At 31.4% G+C, this 22,735-nt stretch overlaps 1 protein-coding gene and 1 long non-coding RNA gene across 7 annotated transcripts; one reads left to right on the forward strand and one right to left on the reverse strand.

Moving 5' to 3' along the window:
- Positions 1 to 872: 872 nt before the first annotated feature.
- LOC114421016 (kinesin-like protein KIN-14J) lies at positions 873 to 9,160 on the reverse strand. Of its 5 annotated transcripts, none has more exons than XM_028386765.1 (22): positions 8,769 to 9,160; positions 8,198 to 8,304; positions 7,934 to 8,091; positions 7,664 to 7,762; positions 7,075 to 7,270; positions 6,748 to 6,872; positions 6,469 to 6,552; positions 6,266 to 6,349; positions 6,077 to 6,169; positions 5,923 to 5,952; positions 5,000 to 5,353; positions 4,838 to 4,919; positions 4,456 to 4,551; positions 4,175 to 4,354; positions 3,938 to 4,044; positions 3,683 to 3,861; positions 3,028 to 3,192; positions 2,686 to 2,939; positions 2,390 to 2,553; positions 1,629 to 2,185; positions 1,318 to 1,424; positions 873 to 1,210 (listed from the first exon to the last, which is right to left on the reverse strand). In XM_028386765.1, the coding sequence occupies exons 2-22, from the start codon at positions 8,268 to 8,270 to the stop codon at positions 1,149 to 1,151; spliced, it is 3,249 nt and encodes a 1,082-aa protein (XP_028242566.1). In that variant the 5' UTR covers positions 8,271 to 8,304; positions 8,769 to 9,160; the 3' UTR covers positions 873 to 1,148. The 5 variants fall into 5 exon arrangements, with proteins under 5 accessions (XP_028242566.1, XP_028242563.1, XP_028242565.1 ...); XM_028386762.1 differs by having other exon boundaries at positions 7,934 to 8,109; XM_028386764.1 differs by having other exon boundaries at positions 8,198 to 8,309.
- A 3,032-nt stretch (positions 9,161 to 12,192) lies between these two features.
- On the forward strand, positions 12,193 to 16,365 carry LOC114422994. 2 transcript variants are annotated; one of them, XR_003668778.1, is made up of 3 exons: positions 12,193 to 12,585; positions 14,009 to 14,053; positions 15,296 to 16,365. It is a non-coding gene; the product is annotated as an uncharacterized LOC114422994 (long non-coding RNA). The 2 variants fall into 2 exon arrangements; XR_003668777.1 differs by lacking the exon at positions 15,296 to 16,365 and having other exon boundaries at positions 12,195 to 12,585; positions 14,009 to 15,025.
- Positions 16,366 to 22,735: the final 6,370 nt, after the last annotated feature.

Here is a 22,735-nt window from a genome sequence, read left to right on the forward strand (position 1 = left end):
AATTTTCTTAAATTCCCAAACAATTCCTCACCCTTTACAATTTCCAATTTTTTTTTCAGTGAACTCAGGTATCTCCCGAGTAAAGTTTGGAAGGTCTATGAAATTTAAACTGCTCAAATCTTTTCCCGCTTCCAGCATTCTATGTCATTTATTCCACCAAGTAGGGAAAAAAAGTTCATTTAATTCTTCCAAAACTCAATGGTACAATGAATTAGCAGGATTGGATTATAAAGCACGAACAAATTTATTACTTTTTAGAGGATTTATTACAATTAATTTTTAAAGTGAAAATCTTGCAGACTGACAATGATACTGGTGTCCTAGTCTCAACTCTCAAGGAGCATACACATACAGGTCATAGTTACGCGGTTACGCCCGAAGCTCTATGTATTACAAATGTGGGGTAAATTAATTAAATACTTTTTATGCACATTTTTTTATGCATAGTAATTAAATTATAACACTCACAGATTTTCATTGCTTACTTTTTATGCACATATACATATATAAAAGTAAAAAATTAATAAAAAAATTCCAAAAAAAAAATATAAATTGACTATTATATATTATATGAAATCAAAAAATCAATGACACCAAAATAACACTTCCTTTATTTAATTAAAAGCATTAAGTTAAGTAAAAATAAAAAATTAAGAAAAAAATTGAAGTAAAATATAAAATTAGTTTTAGGTCACCAGTTTTGAACTAGTTCGCTAGTTTCCGCTTTTATAAAATCAGTTTTATTTTTTAGTCAAACGGACCTAACACTAAACTAAAGATGGTGATTCAATTTTTAACCATTCGAGCTAGAGTTTTCAAATGCAATGTTTTAATGTTCGATGAATTTGTGGCATTTCTCACCTTCAGCTACATATACAACATCGTAGATAAACATTACTGAATGGAAAGTTGTAAATACAGCAGATTCAGTAATATGGCATAAAAGGCCATGATGCTTACATACAAACTGGTTACAAGCTAGAGTTTGCAAATCGCCTCATTTAATAACAGATTGAAGCTGAAATGAGCTGACCCTTGAGCCTTGAGTACAGTGTAATAGTTAGAATGATCACCTAACATAAATAGAAAAAAGTTCCTAACGGCTATCTCTATAAATAAGCACTCTACAGCATCAAGTGGCATCCTAACTATTGCCATCGTTTAGGGGGCTTCACCGAAGAAGAGCTACTGGCTGCAGGTTTTCTAACACCTGAATGTAAGAAGCAGAATAAACAAGGGAGATTGAGTCACAGATCAATTTAAAATAGATATATTAATTTTGGACACGTAACAGAATAAAATGGGTAATATACATACTTGACAGAACCTTCGAGGAGGTTTTGTTCAATGAAAGCCTAGAAGGTCTTGACTGGACTTTTTGTGGGACTTGAGCAGCTTTGGGAATTTTGGATGGCATAATAAGCCTGTATTCAATCAAACAAATTGAGATCAGGTCCGCTTTAAATAAAGCTTGGTAACAGGTCCTATGCAAGTAACTTGGATTTGAGATGAAAGAGCCTCATTGTACCAGCAATCATTGATGTATTATTATCCATACCATTCTATATTAGGGTAGAATATGTGCCTTGTAAACTTTTAATAGAGATGGAGGGCGGTGGAGAACTCACTTTTCTGTGCTCTCAGCTGGAAGGTTGTCAGTTGTGGTGTCCTTCACTGGTGTAATTTCAGCTGCCTTCTCAAGTTCAGGGAAAAGAGTGTACTCCACAATACTGCTGATTGAACCTTCAGTTTCGGTTCCCATTGAAAGACCGCCATCAGATATGTCACTTAATCTCTCCTCTGAATCTGCATCTCCAAATCTTAAGAGGTCAATGTCTTCATTGACATTTTGACTGCTATCATCTCTGGTTAATTTCAACCGAAGGGAACTGGACTTGTTCCTGAAATCATCCATTGATTGATGAGAACCAGCTTCTGAATGCTTATCACTGTACTCTGAGCAGTTATCCATTTCAGAAGCTGCCTTTCCATTGACTCCAAAGCTCCTCGCTCCTGCAAGTCTCATGCTATTTCGGGGAGTCCCTATGGAATGTCTCCTTGGAGATGATGACCCATGTCTTGCTGAGATCATACCAAGCTTTGCACCATTATGATTAGCCTTGAGCGACTGTAACCGTTCAATCTCTTCATCCTTCCTTGCAATTACATCCTTGAGAGATGCCAACTGCAAGAATAATACAAGTCAGTGTGCATTTGTAAATGATATTGCAATATCAGCTTAACCTACAGCAAGAGTGATGGCCTGAATATTGATGATGGGGCATAAGTGTAAAAACAAAATGAATAAATAAAATTATAATTCCTAACATTTGGTGCTTTGCTGATAACTAGAACATCCAAGTAAAATGCAATCAAAAATAGAAATAACCTGCTCCATAAGTTCTCTCACATCCCTTCCCTCTTTGTTGCTACGAGCAGCGCCTAACTCCACGCCGGAAACCCGCTCAGCAAACTTCAAGGTGCTTACAGTTTCAGAATATGAAGCAACATCAGGATTAAGCTGTACAAACATAAGGGTTTTCGCTTGACCACCTATAAAATTACAAGGGACAAAGCTATTGCAATTTAGTAAGCCATGACTGCAATATGCTTAAATCAAAATGCAAACAAATGAAACCAAATATAACAAAACTGTAAATTGATACCAATAATGGCAACAATTACCTAACGAACTCTGAAGAAGTTGGGTCAATTTACTATTTCTATATGGCACATGTGAACTCTTTTGTGATAGAGCAAATATTACATCTCCTAGTGCAGACAGTGATTTATTTATATGTTGAGCCTCCTTAAGCCTATCTCCGGTTGCTTCAGAACGATCCACTCTTTCACTTCCTGCAAGATCTACAAGATGAAGGCATCCACGCAACAGAGTGTTGGTCTTCAAATCCGTTCCTCGAACATGAACAGAGAGAACACTATTATGTGATATGAAAATAAAATGAGTTTTGTGTCTTCATAATTGAAAAATTGACAAAAAAAAATCTTAAAAACTGTGAATATAACCTGTGTGATCTACTACTTCTTTCATTCAAGGCTGTGGCACTTGTCGCCCGATTTGTCAACCCAATATTCATCAACTCAAGGACATCTGCCATTGAATTCACAGAATGCATACTTGCATCAGGAACAGCCAACCCATTTGGTTGGGCAGTATTCCAAATCCCAAGTGTGTGCAAGTCAAGGAAACAATACTTGGTATGTTTTTCCTTCAAAACAAGTAAAAGTAAATGAATGGTAAACAATGCTATGCCTAAATATAATGACATGCACTGTCATACATGATACAAAATAAAGATGCATGAAGTAAATAAATGAATAATATATATTAATAATATATATTTTCTGCCTTCAAAACAAGTATTAGGTTGGATTGTTATTTTGGAGGGTAGCACCTTGGTGCCTTGTAACTTCTATCTCTGGTACTGGTTTATATATTAATAATATATATTTTCTGCCTTCCAAAAAAAAAAATGAATGAATAATATTATGTGTAAAAAATCTTCTATACATGTGCATATAGTAGTATGTCAATACATGAATGAATAAAAATGCTAGTTATGAATATAGAGAGTCACATAACTTATAATTAAAAGCGAAGCCTAGTATACAAGGCTCCCACTATTGTGGATCTGGGAATATATACTAAAGAAAAGGATATCTCTTTTGAGGACCATTGTTTGATAGTAAATCACGAACTTGTTCGTTATAAATTTCAACCATTTGTACTCCAACTTCATAAACAATAGAGCTTCTCCTACTCTGGGAGATATGGAAAAGATCATGAAGCGCCCGATAGTTGACTCCCCAATCTGATTTTGATGATAGGCCAGGTCCACTCTAGTAGAAAAGCAGTTGCTAAGTAAATTAGGCTAGATACGCAACATAAAAAGCATTAAACGGATATAATGCATACCATCGTATATGTCTTTCCCGAGCCAGTTTGACCATAAGCAAATATACAAACATTGTACCCATCAAGAACAGATCGAATCAATGGTTGAGTGTCCTTGAATATTTCCTCTACAAAGAAAAATATTGACATATAAGTTAAACATTACTATCAATTTCAACAATAGAAAACAAGTACCAATAATAATAATAATAATAATAATAATAATCATGAAAGAGAAAAGAAAAAAAAACGCAGTACCTTGACTTGTTGCTTGACCGAAAACCTTATTAAATTTAAAAAGCTTGCGATTTTCTTTTCCTTGTTTAAGAGGATTGCCAACAATCAGTTCTCCATCATCACCAACAAACTCAATTGTTGTATGGCTTTGACTTTGCCCTGGAAGAAATGGCCTAATTCGACAATATACCCTTATATTACCTATTAATAAATGGTTTAGAATAAAAAGAAGAAAAAAATCAGGTCATCAATCAAGCAAACACCAGTTCACAATCTTCATATAAGCACCATATAATGCATACCTTTCAAATCTTGAACTTCATTATACAATTTCCTATTTTCAGCTATAACTACATGATAATTTTCAGCAGCCTCAGCTAGACCTTTCAACTTGATTCCTACATATACACATCTTGTTTGTAAATACATCTAACCCATCATAAAATAAATAAATAAACTTCGTACCCCATTGCCCAGAGGCTCTTCGCTATGCGAAGGTATGGAGGAGGGATGTTGTACGCAGCCTTACCCTTGCATATGCAAAGAGGCCGTTTCCGGATTCGAACCCATGACCAACAAGTCACCAAGGCACAACTTTACCGCTGCACCAGGGCTCGCCCTCTAACCCATCATAAAATAAATACCAATGATAAATCACGAAAAATTTTAAACATTGTACCCTACCAAAGTACTTGAATTCCTCTAAGTAGTTTCTTTTTGTTTTTATCACATCATCTTTGACAGACTTCATGGCAGCTCTCAGTTCCTAAAAAGCATCAAATTATATGGGATAGCACAAGAAAGAATTGGCGACCATAAATGAAACAGCAATACAAAGAAGCAAACCTGGAAAGCTCCAACTTGGAAATTTACGATAGTTTGATAGGTATCCTCTTTATTCTTCCATTTCAAAAATCTGGATTCGGAAAATGCCTCTAGTTCCTTCACTTGCATTCTTGCATCTGCAAGATGAAGCTTAAGTCCCTCTATTCTTTTTTCATATTCAGCTTTAGATTCAGTAGCTTGCAATTCTAACTCTGAAACATGTTCTTCATATGTTCTTTTGGCTATTTCCAAATCTTGCTTCAATTCAGAAATTTTGATTTCACTATGAACTTTTTCTTTCTTTAAACGAGAAAAATCCTGCTCTTCAAGTTTCTTCTTCTCCTCAAACTTAGTTTGTTCAACCTGCAAAGCATACTGAACATACAAATGACTGAGCAAGTTAGCAGCCAACATAAATCATATTTATAATTGGAAAAGCTACTTATTTTGCAATTTTTAAAAGCTAAAAAAACATTTAAATAAATATCAAATCAATTTTATTTATTTATCCACTGTGATAAAAGGGAAAACCTCTATCTCTCTCTCTCTCTCACACACACACACAGAAGATCAAGCTACTCCAAGAATAACCCTTGTTAAAATTACTCCCTTTTACATTTAGTAGATCAAGCTCATACCTTCTTATAAAATTTAAAAATTATTTGATATTTTATTAAATAAATTCAATTTAAAGTATAATATACTTTTTTTAAAATATAAGTAAATTTTGACTATAAGATTAGATAACTACAAGAGTCTGATTCATCTAAATCAACAGTTGGATTAATAAAAGTTAATATATACAGAATTATTGAAGGGAGTAATTTTAGCAAGGAATAATTCAATCCCTCCTTTATATATATATATATATAAAACAAGGATCTATATTGATAGTTTGTTCCATTATCTTGAACTCAAAGATAGGGCTTGAAATAGTTTTGCACCTTCAACTGCTGAACCCAACTTGTAACAACCTGTAGAAAGTAGAGAGTGGAGACAACTTCAAAATTAAACTAGAAGACAGTAATAATAATATAATATAGCAAGGCATTGCCCCAAATCCATCAACAATGACAACACATAAAAATAAAAAAATACCTCATTCTCTTCCGTTGTCCCTACCGCCAAGGTTTCAAGTGCATTTATTCTTGTTTGATACTTTCCCTCACGAGCCTTGAAAAGATGGTTTTGCTTCAGGTATGCAACATAGTTAAATGGTCATTGTTCAAGAACAACTGAAAAACTAATAATCTTTAGGGGAAAAATGTGAAAAAAATATATTTTTACATTTTTCATGCTTTCTGCTTGATTTGAAAAGCGCAACTGAATTACTTGCAGAATTTTCCTCAACAGGCATGCAGCACGATGAGCCTAGAAACAAAAAAAAATGGGAAATCAAACTACTTCACAGACACAATCAAAACTAATTTTGCCAGAACAATAAAACAGCATTATGCATTACTTCTTGTAGAAGTATTTAGTCCACTTACCTGAGGTACATCTCCATTTTTCCTTTCAAAGATATCACTTAGGATCCTATTTCCTATATTAAAAAGCAATTGAGTTGAGACACTCTGCAGAAAAAGATTTCACAAATATATTAGGGTCACATACAAGTTAATAGCAAAAACCCAAGGGAATGATACACACACACTGTACACACAGGGAGAAAGAGAGAAAATTATTCAGACAACAATATATATAGAATTGGTATGAGCAAGAAGAAAAGGAAACTTTGATAGAGACAAACAAATTATCTCATCACTTACATCCAAATTGTTTGATTTCAATACTTCATTAAGTTTAGCATCAGAAAAATCTGCAAGCAATCCTTGCTTCAACTGGAACAGTTCGTTAGACTTTATTCCAGTATGATCTACGGAAGTGATTTCATCTGGATAAAGAAAACAAAAAGTATAATAAAAACAAATAAAATGTTTTAACAGAAATAGAAACAACATAATTAAACAACAGCCAATCCTTATTCCATTAGGTAGTGTCAAATACATGAATCATGTGGCATGGTTGGACTTAACAAAATTTAAATATTCAATAAATCTACTGAGAGCAAGGCACTTTCTAATGGATTATTATACCTGATACAACAGAACCATCAACAGCATGTTGCAATTTTGAAGCATCCTTGAGGCAACTATCAGATTCCTCAAAGGATGTTAAATTTGACTGGTCCCATCTCTTTCTTGAACAACTTTGGATATTTTCTCGTGCAGCATTATAAGCAAAATGAGTTTTCAGAGTCTCGAGGCATTGCAACACAGGCACCATGGATCCCTACATACATTCTCAGGCCACAGAATTAATTATTAGGACAAAAATTACAAAGTGTAGTAAAGAAAAATGAAATTTGAGTGTCATGTTTGAACAGGGCCAACTAGTTTATTTTATTAGTCAAAGTCCAGAAGCCTAAGGAAGTACATAGAAGTGCACCAGTTTCAGCATCAAAGAAAGAAACTGAAGTATACATAAACTCAACCATAAAATAGTATATATCACAATCAAATTGTTCAGTGGTTTTCCTTCTTTGTGTGACAAAAGATGAAACAAACCATACATTTTCCATGTACAGACAAATTAGGTATTTATCTGGCAAATTAGATTAGATTCATAGACATAATATAACTCACAATGTTCTCAAATTACATTGCACAATAGAACTTCTTATACCTGCTCCAGGTCTGACAATTCAAATCCAGACAATCCCAATTCATCCAAAGCTACCAGAAACCTTTTCACACCGATTAGCTCATTCAAAGAACCACTTCCCTGAATTCAAAAATAGATTCCTTAGAAGAAAGAGGACACAAATAAACAAGCTCCCTAACTTAATGTCTGCACATTAGAAAACAAAAAACATTAAACCTAAGCACACACACACGGAAAAGAAAAAAAAGGCAATACACAAGTATAGAACACAATGAAGGACATTCCTACTACCTTCACCGAACCAGGAACAAGATTGTCCAAAATGCTGCATAATACAGATCCATCCCTCAACCATGCCCTCAATTCCTCCTCTGAAGTATCTAAAGGCAGATTAAAATTAGGAAGCACCGCATTTATCCACTTCACCAGAGACACAAGCTGCTGGCTACCTGAAACCATACCAAAATCTAGTCTTGCGTAAAGAGTAGGCCAACAAAAAATTGAAATAACCATTTCATTAGAGAGAAGCCAGTGAAACTTCTCTTTGGTTAACACCTGCCCGAGGAAACCCATTTCCGTTGTCAGTTCCCCCTCTCCCCCGCCCCTCCTGCTCCCACTGCATGTTCATTTTCAACACTCCTCACCACCTTGATCAATTACACCTAAACTGCCACAACTAAGAATTTTAATAAGCACAAACTCAATCCAAACAAGTTAATACTTCAAGTGCAGGAGAAACATTTAACTAAAATATACTTAAAAACAATTCATCCAAAAAAAAAAAAAGATCAATAACATCACAGAAACAGAATGATCATAACAATATGCTTCTTCTCAGTAAAAAAAAAAATAAGGAATTAGGGTTAAAAATAAGCTGCATTAAACAATTTACTGTCAGTCCAGCACAATATTGGTAGGCATTCCGTGAAGAACCAAATTAAAAAGTGTCTCTCAAGAACTACAATCACGGAGAAGCAAATGCAGAAAAACGATTTGAGGTAAACAAAGCATTAAAACACTAAACTCCAAATCGAAGCTACAATTTTAGCTGACACGCATTATTGTGAACTATTTACGAATTAATCACGCAACGAAAGAGGCGAAAGAGAAGCAGATCGGCGCGAACCTATCTGGAGGAAGCAATGTGGGAAAAAGGTGAGGGAGATGAAGCTCCGCTTTGCAAAACAGAGATCAAATCCAATGTCCTGGAAGAATGCAATGTGGATGAAACAGCAACAAGGGAGCGGTTACGGATCGATGAAAATCGCGGGGAAATGATCGTACGGAAACGAGAAATTGGGGATTTTGATTGATTGTTGTGTGTTGTGAGAGTTGAAGAAATGGGCATGGGCTTTTCTTTGTTTTCAAATGACAGTGTCAGGACCTGCTGGAATTTTGGAAAAATTAGGAAAGGCTGAATTGGATTACAAGCCAATTTGAGAATTTTGAATCTCTAAGATTTTAACTACCCTTTCCCAATAATATTATTAAAACACCATTTCCAATTTTGTGATTTTTACGCTCTCCAATGTCATTCCCGCCGGCCCCTTTTCCTTTCTTAATTTAAACTAAACTCAATTTGTCTTAATTTTCAATTAGCCCACCGTGTTCGCTTTTGGCCAAAGATGTCTAAGTGTATTATTTTAATTTGATTGGATTTTTTTTTTTTTTTTTTTTTGAGAAAGCCAAGATGTGAGAAAATGATTGGGTCGGGTTGGATTTCTTATAGGAACAAAAGTTTGGTTCGGTGTAGTATTTTATATTTGTTTTCTTGTGTTCTTTTCAAATTAATTGAAATTTTTAATTTAATAGTCAACGTCGATTTTGTTGTCAAATTTTCATTGTAAGAATTGTCGAAATAAAATTATATTTTTTTAAATAATATTAAAGACACTATTTTTTTGCAGTAAATACGATATACTAATAATGATACAAGAATGACTCCTCCGTTAAAAGTTGCAGAAAAATTATTAAATTAATCAAATATTGTAAATTTATAATTTCGTATGTTCTTGCATTCTTTAATTTTTACGATGAAATTACTTTTTTTTTTGAGAAAAACGATGAAATTACTTATACACCTGTTTTCGGACATAATCTTGTTTGGTCTAAATATTGCATTTCTTACTTATTAAGTATGATTTAATATTGTACAGTACTCAGACAGAGATTATGTAAAATGTTTTTTTAAGAGAGATTATATAAAATGTTACTATATTGGATAAGATTTAAAAATTTATATTCTAAATAAAAAATTATTTCAACTTAAGTGATATCAAGTTAAGTTGTGAGATGTAGGTGTTTTAAAAACTTCGAAAATATAACTTTATTACTCCTAAAAGTTATATTCAGTTTTTTTTTAATATCTTATGTGGAAAATATATATAATTCATAAAAAAATTAACATTAAATATTATTACAAAAATATTTTTTTATAAAAATATATTCTTTAATTTGAAAATTTATTAACCTATATTATTTTTGAAAGAAATACAAAATTTTAAGACACAATAAACAGAAGTCATTATAGTTAGATATATCAAGTGGAAATTGATTTTAAGACAACTATTTTTATTTATAATTTTTAGTTTTTTATGTGCCTAATTATAAAAAACGGTGTATAATCGTTTAAGTAGTTAAATTTGTACTTAAATTACTTAATTATCAGGGTTAAAATGAAAAAAAAAAAAAAAAAACTAGTTGGTATTTTGCAATTTGCGGGGCATGGCTCATTACTTTAGTTCATCCAAACTTTGTCCCGTTTTGTCAATAAAATCTATACTACCCATGTTGATCGTTTATTTATAGCAAGTAACAACAAATTAATTAATTAATTAATGACAATCAATGTAGCTGATTTTGATCACCGAAACCAAATTGATAGCATTTAATTGTCATGAAAATTACTCTCTTTTTTTTAGGGTGTCATTAAACTTGCATTTTTTTAGCAAATTACACTTTGGGGATTTCTTGAATTACATATAAGATCATTCTCTTTTATATTCTTAAACTAGTCACTTTATGTTTACAAATATTACAAGACATTTTTTGGTAGAAAATATTATTTTAACATCTCCTGAGAGTTATAAAATTGATTGGTGATAAGAGAAAAAAAAAGGTCATAAATCCCACTAACAAAAAATTAATAATTAACAAATAATATTTTTCGATAAAAAAAAACATTTACACCCCATAATTTACTAGTATAATTATGCAAAATCTCATGATTTACTAGTGTAATTTTTTATATAAACCATAATGTTTTATTAGAAGTCATCATGTTCAAGCGAGTTGAGTAAAATTATTATAGATGATTCTCTCTTCAAGTATTTAATGAAATTACAAACAGATAACTCAAATTCAAAATTATAAGATTTTTTTTTAAAAGACATGACATAAAAATTACTTACTAGTAATGTTTAGATACAAAAATTGAACACTTGTGAATAATACACGAGCTATAAATAAATGTCAAGGTTAGAGAAGCAAACTAAATTTAAAACACTATATATCAAAATAATTTGTTTGAATGATTGAAAAATACAAGGAAAACATTAAATAAAATGGAATTTAAATAATGCTTTAAATTAAGAATGTGGAAATCTTATTATTATCCTATAATTACCATATATGCCAAAGACTTTCACCTTTATACTTTGTGTTTGATTGTTACTTGAATTACCATGCAACATTCACTCCTTTGTTTGACATTTGGTTAATCTATAAAAGACATGATTTACTTTTGGATTATAATATAAAAAGTGAAGTTTAGTTAAAAATAAGTTTATTATAATTTGATTTATGCTTGAAACTTTTTATGTAAAACAAAAAAAATGAAGGAAATAACTTTAAACTCAATTCAACTTAAATGAGACTCACATTCAATTCAATTATAAAAATAAATTACTAAACATGTAAATAAATTTTTTTATGAGAGGTGAATAATAAATCTTGTTTTAAGTGATCAAATATCAAATCAAACATACTCTTAAAAGTGAGTGAAATTCATAGATATAGATTGTATCCTTTATAAAAAAAAATGTAAGAGAAAGATAATATTATATACTAAATAACCAAAACACACTTATATATGTATATATGAATCAACATAAAAACTTTTTAAAATTGATCTAAAATTGTTTAAACTCAATTAATTTAAAAACTAAAATCAATTATTTAATGTTAAATCAAACTTGTAAAATTTCACCTAAAATTATGGTTTTTTTTTTTATTTTACCTAAAATTATGTTAACCAGTATTTAAACATGATGTTTGATAAATCAAAATGAAACCAAATATGCACATACTTTTTTCTTCTATTCAAAATATTTATGTCATTTCATACACATACGTTTTTATTTTATTTTTCTTTCTTGCGAAACAACTCACATAATTATATCACTTTTTTATTCTTTTGTTTTTTTTCACATTTAAAGAATAAATTGAATGAAAGAAGAAGATAAAAAATCAAAAGTGTAATTTGTTCTATTTTTTAATAAATACTTCCGAATTTCGAATACTAAATTGTAACTATGAGAAGTATTTTCTAGAAAGAAGATTAAATTACTGAAAAGCCCTGGTTGCAGCGATTGAGAACTAAGATAGAAGTTGGTGTGCGTGGTAAGTAATTTGTTGTTGGACTGGATCAAATTGGAAAATTGAGAAAGCAACAAGGATAGAGAAGAAGAAGAAGGTGGTGGCTCCTCCTTGGAATCGGAAGGTCCTGTTCCAGAGGCCAAAACAGAAACCCCAATCTCAGATGGCAATGGCATCTCATTCGACAATCAGAGTGAAATTTTTCGGGCCATTGAAGTTGTAGAGCGTGACTCTTTGGCCATCTTCTCTCTTCGCTTCCCTCCGTTTGGCCCTCTTCGAATCCACCTCCACCTCACTCCATCACATGCAGTGCTTCACCGATGCCACCGGTCGCCTTCAGGAATCTGGTACCTTTCATCTCTCTCTAATTCAAATTTGACAAAAATAATCATAATAAAAATTGATATTTTGTGGTGGCTTTTTTACCCAAAGGTAAAATTTTACACAATTTTTCAATAGGAATATATTTTAAAAAATTATCCACAAAGGACTAAGTCTTAACCTTATAATACATGTTATATGACTTTTTATTTTTATTTTTTTTAATTGAAGTTGTAAAATTATTTAATTTTTTGAAAATTAAAATTATAAAATTATTTATGACTTTATTAATTTAAAATATTATTTTTGGTTTTACCACTTTAGTAAAACCTTTTATTTTTTTTTATTTTTTTAAAGGTTTAGAAGTCCTCAACCTGTTTCTTTAATCAGTTTTCTTTTTTTCTATTCGTAAATCTGTTTTTGTTTTGTAAACTTGTTTTTTTTAAAATTTATAATTGTTTACAGTTTTATTTTTATTTTAAACAAAGAATTTTAAAAATATATTTAAATATATAATAAATAATATTAAATTGACTTATTTATTAATATATTTTTTTATGATTTTATTTGATATGTTACTATTTTATTTTAATGTTTTATTATTTAAAACATGTTATATATATTTGTAATATAGTTTACTTTAAATATTTTTTTATTTAAAGTTTAAATAATCTATCCATACAAATATATAAAAAAATTAAAATGAGATATTAAAAATTTGAAAGACTTTAATTTAAAAATTGATTATATTTAAATAAAAATTACATATTTATTAAACTAATAATAAAATAATGTTTCACAACGAATTTTATAAAATCATAAAAAATATATTAATAAGTAAGTCAACTTAATATTATTTATTATATATTTAAATATATATATTTTATTTAAAATAAAAATAAAACCGTAAACAATTATAAATTAAAAAAAAAAGATTTACAAAATAAAAACAGGTTTACGAATAGAAAAAAAAAGCAGGTTTACAAAAAAATTAAACAAGTTTAAACCTTTAAAAAATTAAAAAAAAAAGTTTTATGACTTGAAAGTCATAAATAATTTTATGATTTTAGTTTTAAAAAAATTTACAACTTTAAAAGTCGTAAAAAAAGATTTGAATTGAAGTCATAAATAAAAAAAAACATGTGTTATGATTAGAAGTCGTAACACCTGTTACGACTTACCAGTTTTGAGTAATTTTTTAAAATATATACTCCGATTGAAAAATTGTGTAAAATTTTACGCCTAATTGGTAAAAGAGCCGATCACTATATAAATTCCTGTCTCAGGTATTATTATTATTGTTATTATTATTTAATATTTAAATAAGTGTTTGTTACTGTCTATATTGATATTCAAGTTAGAAAATTGAATGATCGCGTAACAGAAATTGAAGCTTCTGGTTTAAGTTGGCTAGTTCCTAATTTATTATTATTGTTTTGTGGGTTACAGATTGGACGAGGAGATGAAGAGTGTTGATGGTCTTGCCTCTCAATTGTATCCAATTACTTTGCCTCTCAGATTGAACCACATGATCATATTTAAATACTTTATACAAGGGAACTAAAATGGAGAATGGAAAGGGAATGAAATAAAGAAAAAAAGGATGGTTTGTGGTCATACGCATACCCGTGAGGGGGTGTGGTAGGATGAAGGATGGGGGTGTGGTAGGATGAAGGATACAATGAGCACAAACGATGAGGATGATGAGCTTGAGTCTTGGTCCTTTTGAGACTTCGAGGAAAGAAAATGTTTATGTACAACTGAAGACTAAAACACTAGACTCATAGATAACATAACTATTGGGTTTAGTTAGGTTCATCAAGTTTGGAACTCATGAACCCAACACCAAACTCAAATATAAATAGTAATGCTATTTGTGTCTTATGTTGTAGTCCTAAGTTGTATTTAGACATTTTCTTTCCTGAAAGTCTTAAACTCATTGTCATCAGCATTCATGCTCATCGCCATTCTTCATAAGGCACCATCCACACCTCCCTTCACTGATATGACAACTTTTCTTTATTTCATTCCCTTTCTATTCTCCATTTTAGTTCCATTTCTTTAAATATGACTTTTAAAACAGTTATTACAAAAGAAGGGTGAAGAATGGCGATGAGTACAAACCACGACTAGCTTGAGTCTTGGACACTTTGAGACTTTGAGAAAAAAAAAATGTCTAGTATAACTCAAGTTTGTCGTCATTCGTGCTCATTGTCATTCTTCACCACCATCCACACACACCCCTTCACTGTTATGGCCACAGACCACCCTTTTTCTTCATTTCATTCCCTTTCTATTCTCCATTTTAGTTCCCTTTCTTTAAATATGACTATTAAAACAGTTATTACAAAAGTCAACAATCTTACATGATAATATATGATTAGATGCCGCTCTAAAAAATCTTTAGTGTTAGTCAGTACATTGTAATTAAATTCTAAAGATTCATCTCAAAATATTTTTCTATTATTCTGGAATGTTTATATTTACTATGTTAGCGGGGGAAAATACTCCACTGAAGTGAGCAAGCCAAGAAGTGTGCAAGTGATGGTGCGTTCATACCTTGTGAACTTAGCCTTGTTTTTTTACCTTGTGTGCACTTTAGATGTTTCCTCTATTTAGAAGTGCCTTATTTTCTGTTTTAACTGAAGACTTGATTAAGAACAGTTTGAGTGTTAGATGTTCCTTCTTTTTCATCCTTTGATCTTAGTTTTCAATTGATTCCTTAATGGTTTGGAGAAAAATCCTAAGAAAGCATGTTGATGCTCTGGACGCAGCTGTTAAAAAGCTTCTTCATATCCCCTGACACTGGGGGATTCAGTCTTGTGCAAGGTTTTTTTCTGTTTCCCATAACAAACTCTTAAAAGAAGTTGAAATATCTATCATATCATGGATTGTGCTGAGATAGTGATGAAGTGCAAGTAAAGCAACAGAATATTTTTCTCTTTCGGCAGTTAATATAGGAGGTAGAGAACTGGTGATGTTTCCCCTTTTCCCCTAATAAACACAAGGGATAAAGAGTTTACAGATTGTTCCCCGTGTTACAATCTGTATGTCACAAGATTTTTCTAGTGCACACTATGGTTGAAGTTTTAGATGTTGATGATTTTGTGTCCGCGCCTTTGTCTTGATCACTGTGCTGTTAATAGTTGTTTGGATACAGAACTCTGGGAATGAAAGTACTTAGAGACTAGAGTGGCATATTTTGATGCTTTATTTTGTTCTGAAATGGGTGGTATAAACATTATATGCTTCTTGTTGAGAAATCTATGCCCGTCCATCTTGCAGAAAGATGGGATGAGATAAGCTGTCTTTACTCTCTGTTTTTTTTCTATGATGCCACACTCAGAAAGAAAAAAAGAAAGATGGAATGTCTGGCATGTATAAGAATACGACCTTTTGACGACTAGGCCTGGATTCTATATGTTGCACTGGCAAACACGAAAATAAATATTTCGAATCCAAGCTCATGAATTTCATCTACAAGGCTACTTTAGCAAGTGTTTGAATTTCACCTACAAGGCAACTTGAGCTATTTTCCATGTGACATGCTTATGCTTTGAAAGCCCAACTCCATTTTAAACATTCTGAATTAGGAATTTAGGATAGACAGCTCACTGTTAGCTAACCTATGATTCATGTGTAACTTACATTCTCTGATGGTAAAAGTGGGTAAAAGACGCTAATAACGGGTGAAATCATTAACTGGAACTGAATATGATGTATAGTGATTTGATTCTTGAAATGTATTACTGTGTAAGGGAATGATAGATGCCATAGTTTGCAAGATATATAATAGAATTTGGATTGATTTGGGGGGGATTATAATGGAACCTAGAGAGACATCTTGCAACAACGTAGAGATATGAAATATGATCACATACATCAAAAGGGATAATTAATTGAAAATACATATAGTTACCACATTTTAAGTTATCTTCAGGTAATCAAATGTCTTTTTTTATTATTTTACTTTTATTAACTAGTTCAATAATTAGTTTTACTTTATATTTTTAATTCAATCAATAGCTAGTAGCTGCTTTTGCTAAACAAGTATTATTCTCCTCTTTTTGCAAAGTCATAAAGAACATCTTTGAGGTCAGATTGGAATTTGAGAATGATATTTTAATGCTGGGTACAATGTGTGAAAAATAATGGGTATTGTTGGTTTACAATATATTATTTTTAACAGATTCTCTATTATTTCTTGAAATTTATTAGGATTCACAAAATTGAGTAATATTTGATAAAGAGTGAATGAGATTTTAATTAATTATAAAAAATGTGTAGAATAAGTTGTTGAACCAGGAAAGTAAACCCAACCTTTTGCTGCCGTCCTAAGCCTTTGTTTTACATTTGCTGTTTCTTAAACTGCCACTGCCCTGTCATCACAACTCACAGTAAATCAAAATAAGAAATTTTGATATCAAGTTGGTTGAATTCAATTCATCAAGGTAGATCAATGATACAATTGTCAATTGTGCTACAATCAACATACTGCTCCGAGTCAGATGTGACAGGTGGCAATATGTTGCCGACACAAACAATATCAAAAATTTCATATCATTTTTTTTATTAAAATAGTATATTTAATTTTGTGCCTAGTATTACATAGTTTATTATTTTTCAATTTTTAATGAAATAATTTAATTTTATGTTTCTTAAATTACTAGATATCAACCAAATATATTCATAGGAATGATATTCCTTTTTTTGCGTAGTATTCCAGAAAATATGATTTCTGATCACATAGTTTTATAATTTGAAACAAAATTCCCTAAAACATTAGAAATAAAATTGATAGGTTACTTCCTTTTTCTTATTATTACTGTATAACACATATTAGTGAGTGTTTCTCTGGCACTGCAGCTTTAAATGAATATTTATCCACGAATGCCAAGAGACATAATTTTCCATCTTCACGCAATAAAGTGCACGTAAACAAAAAATCAAGCATGCATCTAGTCCAGTTATTGCATTGTTATTTTGAATGGATTAATTATACACAAAATGAACCAATAGAACTTGGGGTGGATCGAATAATATTCAATCATCAGCCGGCAAAAGTCTGATGTTCATATTTCATACAACGCATATTTAGGAGTAAATGACAGCAATAACAACAAAATATTAGTCAAGTCATGCTACCATAAGATATATTTTCTTTATAAAAAAAAATTGTAAACGAACTTGCTGTTGAGTTAGTTTCTAATTTGGACAAGTAGGTGAAGGTGCAATCTCTAGACTGGGATTTTTCTCCCCAGTAATTATGATTATTTGAAGTTTAAACATTGTTTCTCATAAACACTCAGATCAACAATTAATTGTTTGTACGATGTTAGAAACAATTATTTGAAATTTGAAAAAGTTTGAAATTGAATTATATTTATAGAAAACAAGGTTTCTTGAGCTGACGGCTCACGCAACAAATACCTTTCATTCATTCATTGGATTTGGATTTTAGTAGGTTGTTTAATTTTATTGATGAACAATAATGCAATCCGATCGTTTTCCTAGTTTATTAATTAACAGTAATAGCAACAACCAAAAAAAGTTCAGATTAAGAAGCATTGGCTTCTAGGGTGGACCAGTCTCTCAAATGATTTTTAACCCTTAGATGAATATCCCCCACACGTCCTTACTCTCCACATTGGCGTGGCTTGCTCCGTCTTCTCCCGCCGCCACAACCACCATGGCCACAGCCGTCGTGAGGGTCTACCATAATAGCATATACATAAGACTAATAAACAAAAAGAGACCTTCCAGGCTTCCGCTCATAGCGGTTTGAATAGTTTGATTGCTTCCAATGGAATTCAGATATATATTAGGAATTTATAATAATTCAATCAACTAAAAATTGTCTTGATAAAGAGAGAAAAATGTGATATGCCATATGATAGATGAGTAATATAAAAATAAATATAAGTTTCGCAAAGTTGTATAAATATAATTTATTTTTTCTCAATATTCCGCTAAACCAAGCGTAGCAAAATGGCACAAGTCTCCGGATGATTTGTCAAACTCTTTTATTGTATGGGTTTGAAAATTGATTAATGTTAGATTGGCATGTGATAGTGATTTCGTCCTTTACTTTTAACTTTTGTTTGATTTAAAGTGTCCAAAAATATGAGAAAGTGTGTATTTGGGAGTATCACGATTTTTTATTTATTATAAATATACACATTTGTTTTATTTCTTATTCTTATATTAAACGGTGAGTAATTCATATTTTATAAAAATAGAAATTAACTTTCACAATAACTACTTATTTTAACTTTATTTTTAATTAAATAAATTTAATTTTATTCTAAAATTACTAAATATTAAGTAAAATGTTCATGATAATACATACCATTTATAGACATAATATTCTTAAGAATAATATAACATGCTTTTTTTGGTGAATATAATATACCATGCTTTGAAACATACACTCCTAAAGAAAAGTGAAAAACCTATATTACTTAATTGCAACTCCAAATTTACAACATTCCGGAATCCGGATAGAGTGTAGTGGTGGAGATTTTGCACTCTCAGTCTCAGGTTTACCAAAAATATTCGGTGTACTGCGTGAATTGATAAGATTATTGAAACTGATTTCATTTTTAATGTAGTCATTATTTGATAATTATTCTTGTTAAATAATAATTTCTCATTTTAAATATTATTTAAAGAAGTGACTAAAATAAATGGCTTTTTTCACATATTTTCTTTGAGGAATAATCTTGTTTAAGCCAAATACTATAATCGGTGGAGATTCGATCGTTAATTCACTAAATAACCGATGTGCAATGCTTACATTAGTAGCTTTATATACCTAATCACTCTTCACTCCATTAATTTTGAAATTTACATTTCCAGATTTAATGTACAAAACTACACTAGACCGGATTAACTGGGCACTCTTCCATCAAAGATATCCATGCCCACTTTATTAACTGATATAGTGATTAGTTACCTTCCTTGCACTCCAAAATAATTTGAATAACATTTTTTTTACATAGTTACATATTTTATAACATGATGTTTCTCCCTTCTAGGTTATCAAATTTATGGGAAAAGAAATCAATCAGAAGAGGATGAATTCTCTAACACTTTGAATCCAATTTAACCATGGTGTTATTGTTCTGAATAATAAAAAAATTCAAACCAATTAACTGAGATAGTCGAACTTGGTGGCATGGAGGCGTGTGACAATATGTAGAAAGCCACTTGTCTCAAGTTCCTATATAGGTTTGTTCTCTTCCCTTAGTCATTATTTGCAAAATGTTTCACTTCCTCGTGGCATTATTATATGAAAACAAATTACATTTATTGATTTAAGTATTTATCTATAGATTTCAATTAAAATAAAGTTTTATTTAGATAACTTGCGCAATAATTATTAACGTATATACATCAAGAAATTAATAAATAACGTTTTAGAACTGTTCAATGGAATTAGATCGGATTAAATTCGACAACAGTGATACGGTGTTTAGATTTAAGATTTGATGGCTGAGCTAACCGGCAAAACACGACAGAGATGTTGACACAATGGTGGGGGAGAATCTACAAAACACTCCTATGCTCAAGCCTCAAGTTTTGAGAAATGTAGAAAGTAAATCATAAAAGTTAAAGATGTTTCATAGTTAAGTGTTTAGAGTCATGTGACTAGCCTACGTGATGCATATGGGGGGTATTAGATATAAAATTAATTTAGTTAGTTACTAGAAGTTATTTGAGTAAGTTAGTTGGTTACTCAAGTTATAGTTACTAGAAGTTATTTGAGTAAGTTAGTGTTGGTTACTCAAGTTAGTTATTTTCTATCTTTGTATAAATACATCAACTTTGTAATACTTTGATCAATGAATGAATGAATGTAACCTAAACCTGCTTTTTATCTATCTTCCATTTCTTTCATTCCTAATATGGTATCAGAAGTTTTTGCTTTCGTGTCTCTTGCTTCCTATTAAAGCTATTTATGGTTCTCTCCGGTGGTGTGGATAGTGCTGCTAGTCCTTGCTTTGTGGCGTCGAGCCCTGACTCGAGGGGGCGTGTTGTGAGTCCTACATCGAGTGGTTCACGAGGATGATTCAGTTCTTTTTTTAAAGGGACCTTTCGGATGTCTGGTTGGTTTTTTTTTTTCTCTCATGACCATGGATGTCATTGATGATTAAGTTCTTATATAACTGGGTAGGCCACTGATGGAAGCTTGCTTGTAGAGCTTCTATGGAGGCTGAATCTTTGAGCTTCAATGAGGTCCTTTAATGGTGATTTTCCACCATGGAGATGCAGCGGAAGACAAAGGAGAACAGGTGAGAGGAGGCATCATCCACTAGGGAATAAGCCATGAAAGAAGGAGTTTCACCACCAAGATGAGTCTTGGATAAGAAGCTTGGAGAGGATGCTTTAATGGAGGAAAAGAAAGAGAGAAGAGGGGAGCACGAAATTGAAGGAATAAAAGAGGGAGAAAAGTGTAACTTTGAAGTGTGTTTCATACTACTAGAATGACCAAAATACAAGACCTAAAAGAAGGAAAAACCTATTCTAATATTTACAAAGAAGAGTGGATCCAACCTTGACCCTTGGGCTAAAAAATCTACCCTAAGGTTCGTGAGAACCCTAGGGCCTTCCTTTGGATCTCTGGCCTAATCTACTTGGAGTCTTCTATCCAATGTCCTTGTGGGATAGGATTGCATCAGCCACCCCCTTATGCATCATTTTTTAAGGAGACCTTTCGGATGTCTGGTTGGTTCTTTTTTTTTCTCTCATATCCATGGATGTCATTGATGATTAAGTTCTTATATAACTGGGTAAGTCACCCCCCTTATGCATCATTTTTTAAGGGGACCTTTCGGATGCCTGGTTGGTTCTCTTTTTTTTTTTTCTCTCATGGGCATGAATGTCATTGATGATTAAGTTCTTATATAACTGGGTAGGCCACCCCCTTATGAATAATTTTTTAAGGGGACCTTTTGGATGTTTGGTTGATTTTTTTTTTATCTCTCATGGTCATGGCTGCCATTGATGATTCTAACCCCTTCATTCTTCATTCTTTTGACAATCTTGGCATTGCCTTAGTTTCTCATCCTTTCATTGTGTTCTCGACAAAGGCTTAATTGCTGATGTGATGTTGTGGATGAATTAGCGTGAAGCGGTTGCGGTGCTTGTTTATGCCACCGCATTGTGGTACCTCTTCGAGCGTGTTAGTTACAATTTCTTGTCCTTCGTCACCAAAGTTTTTGCCAACAAGCTTTGATGCTTGCTTTGGACTCTTGGAAGCCGTCGAAGTTGGTCGAAGATTTATCGAAGTTTTTATTTTGACCGATGTATTTCCGATATGTTTCGCTATATTTCATGTTTTCAATTTTTTTTTCTTTTTTTCTTTTCTCTTTTTTCTTTAATGTTGATATATTGTATTCTCTGAGGTAGAAGTGTTTTCAACACATTCCAGCTTACGGGGGTATTAGACATAAAATTAATTTAGTTAGTTACTATAAGTTATTTGAGTAAGTTAGTTGGTTATTCAAGTTATAGTTACTAGAAGTTATTTGAGTAAGTTAGTGTTGGTTACTCAAGTTAGTTATTTTCTATCTTTGTATAAATACATCAACTTTGTAATACTTTGATCAATGAATAAATGAATGTATCCTAAACCTGCTTTTTATCTATCTTCCATTTCTTTCATTCCTAACAAGGGGTCATGTGTCCAACACATACCCTTCGTTGGTATTGATGACTCAAGCATGTCGATTCAATCAGATCGAGTAACTTCAAATCATTTTTGTTTAAATGAATGATGGAGATACTGCTCACAACAAGAACCAATCCCTTAATCATTGGTCACAATTGCAAACTTAATTATTTATTTGTTTAGAAATTATTTTGTATCCATAAATCCTTGTTGTGTACAACACACTGAGAGTGTAAATCAACTCATACAACAAGGTTTTTTTTAGGTGTAACTAATGTTATTTCAGCTTAATTAATGATATCAAATTCAAATCATTAGCATACAATTACATTAATATTTAAATAGAATTTTTTTTAGTTATAATAATCTTATTTGTTTCGAATAAGATTATTCCTTTATACACGGTCGGTAGCAAAATCCTTGTCATATATATAGACACATGTTGGCATGTTATACATGAAATAAAAATTTACGTCGAACTATATAACACGCTGCACGCTATG

This window comes from Glycine soja, chromosome 8 (genome assembly GCF_004193775.1).
Source record: "Glycine soja cultivar W05 chromosome 8, ASM419377v2, whole genome shotgun sequence".
Taxonomy (NCBI): Eukaryota; Viridiplantae; Streptophyta; class Magnoliopsida; order Fabales; family Fabaceae; genus Glycine; species Glycine soja.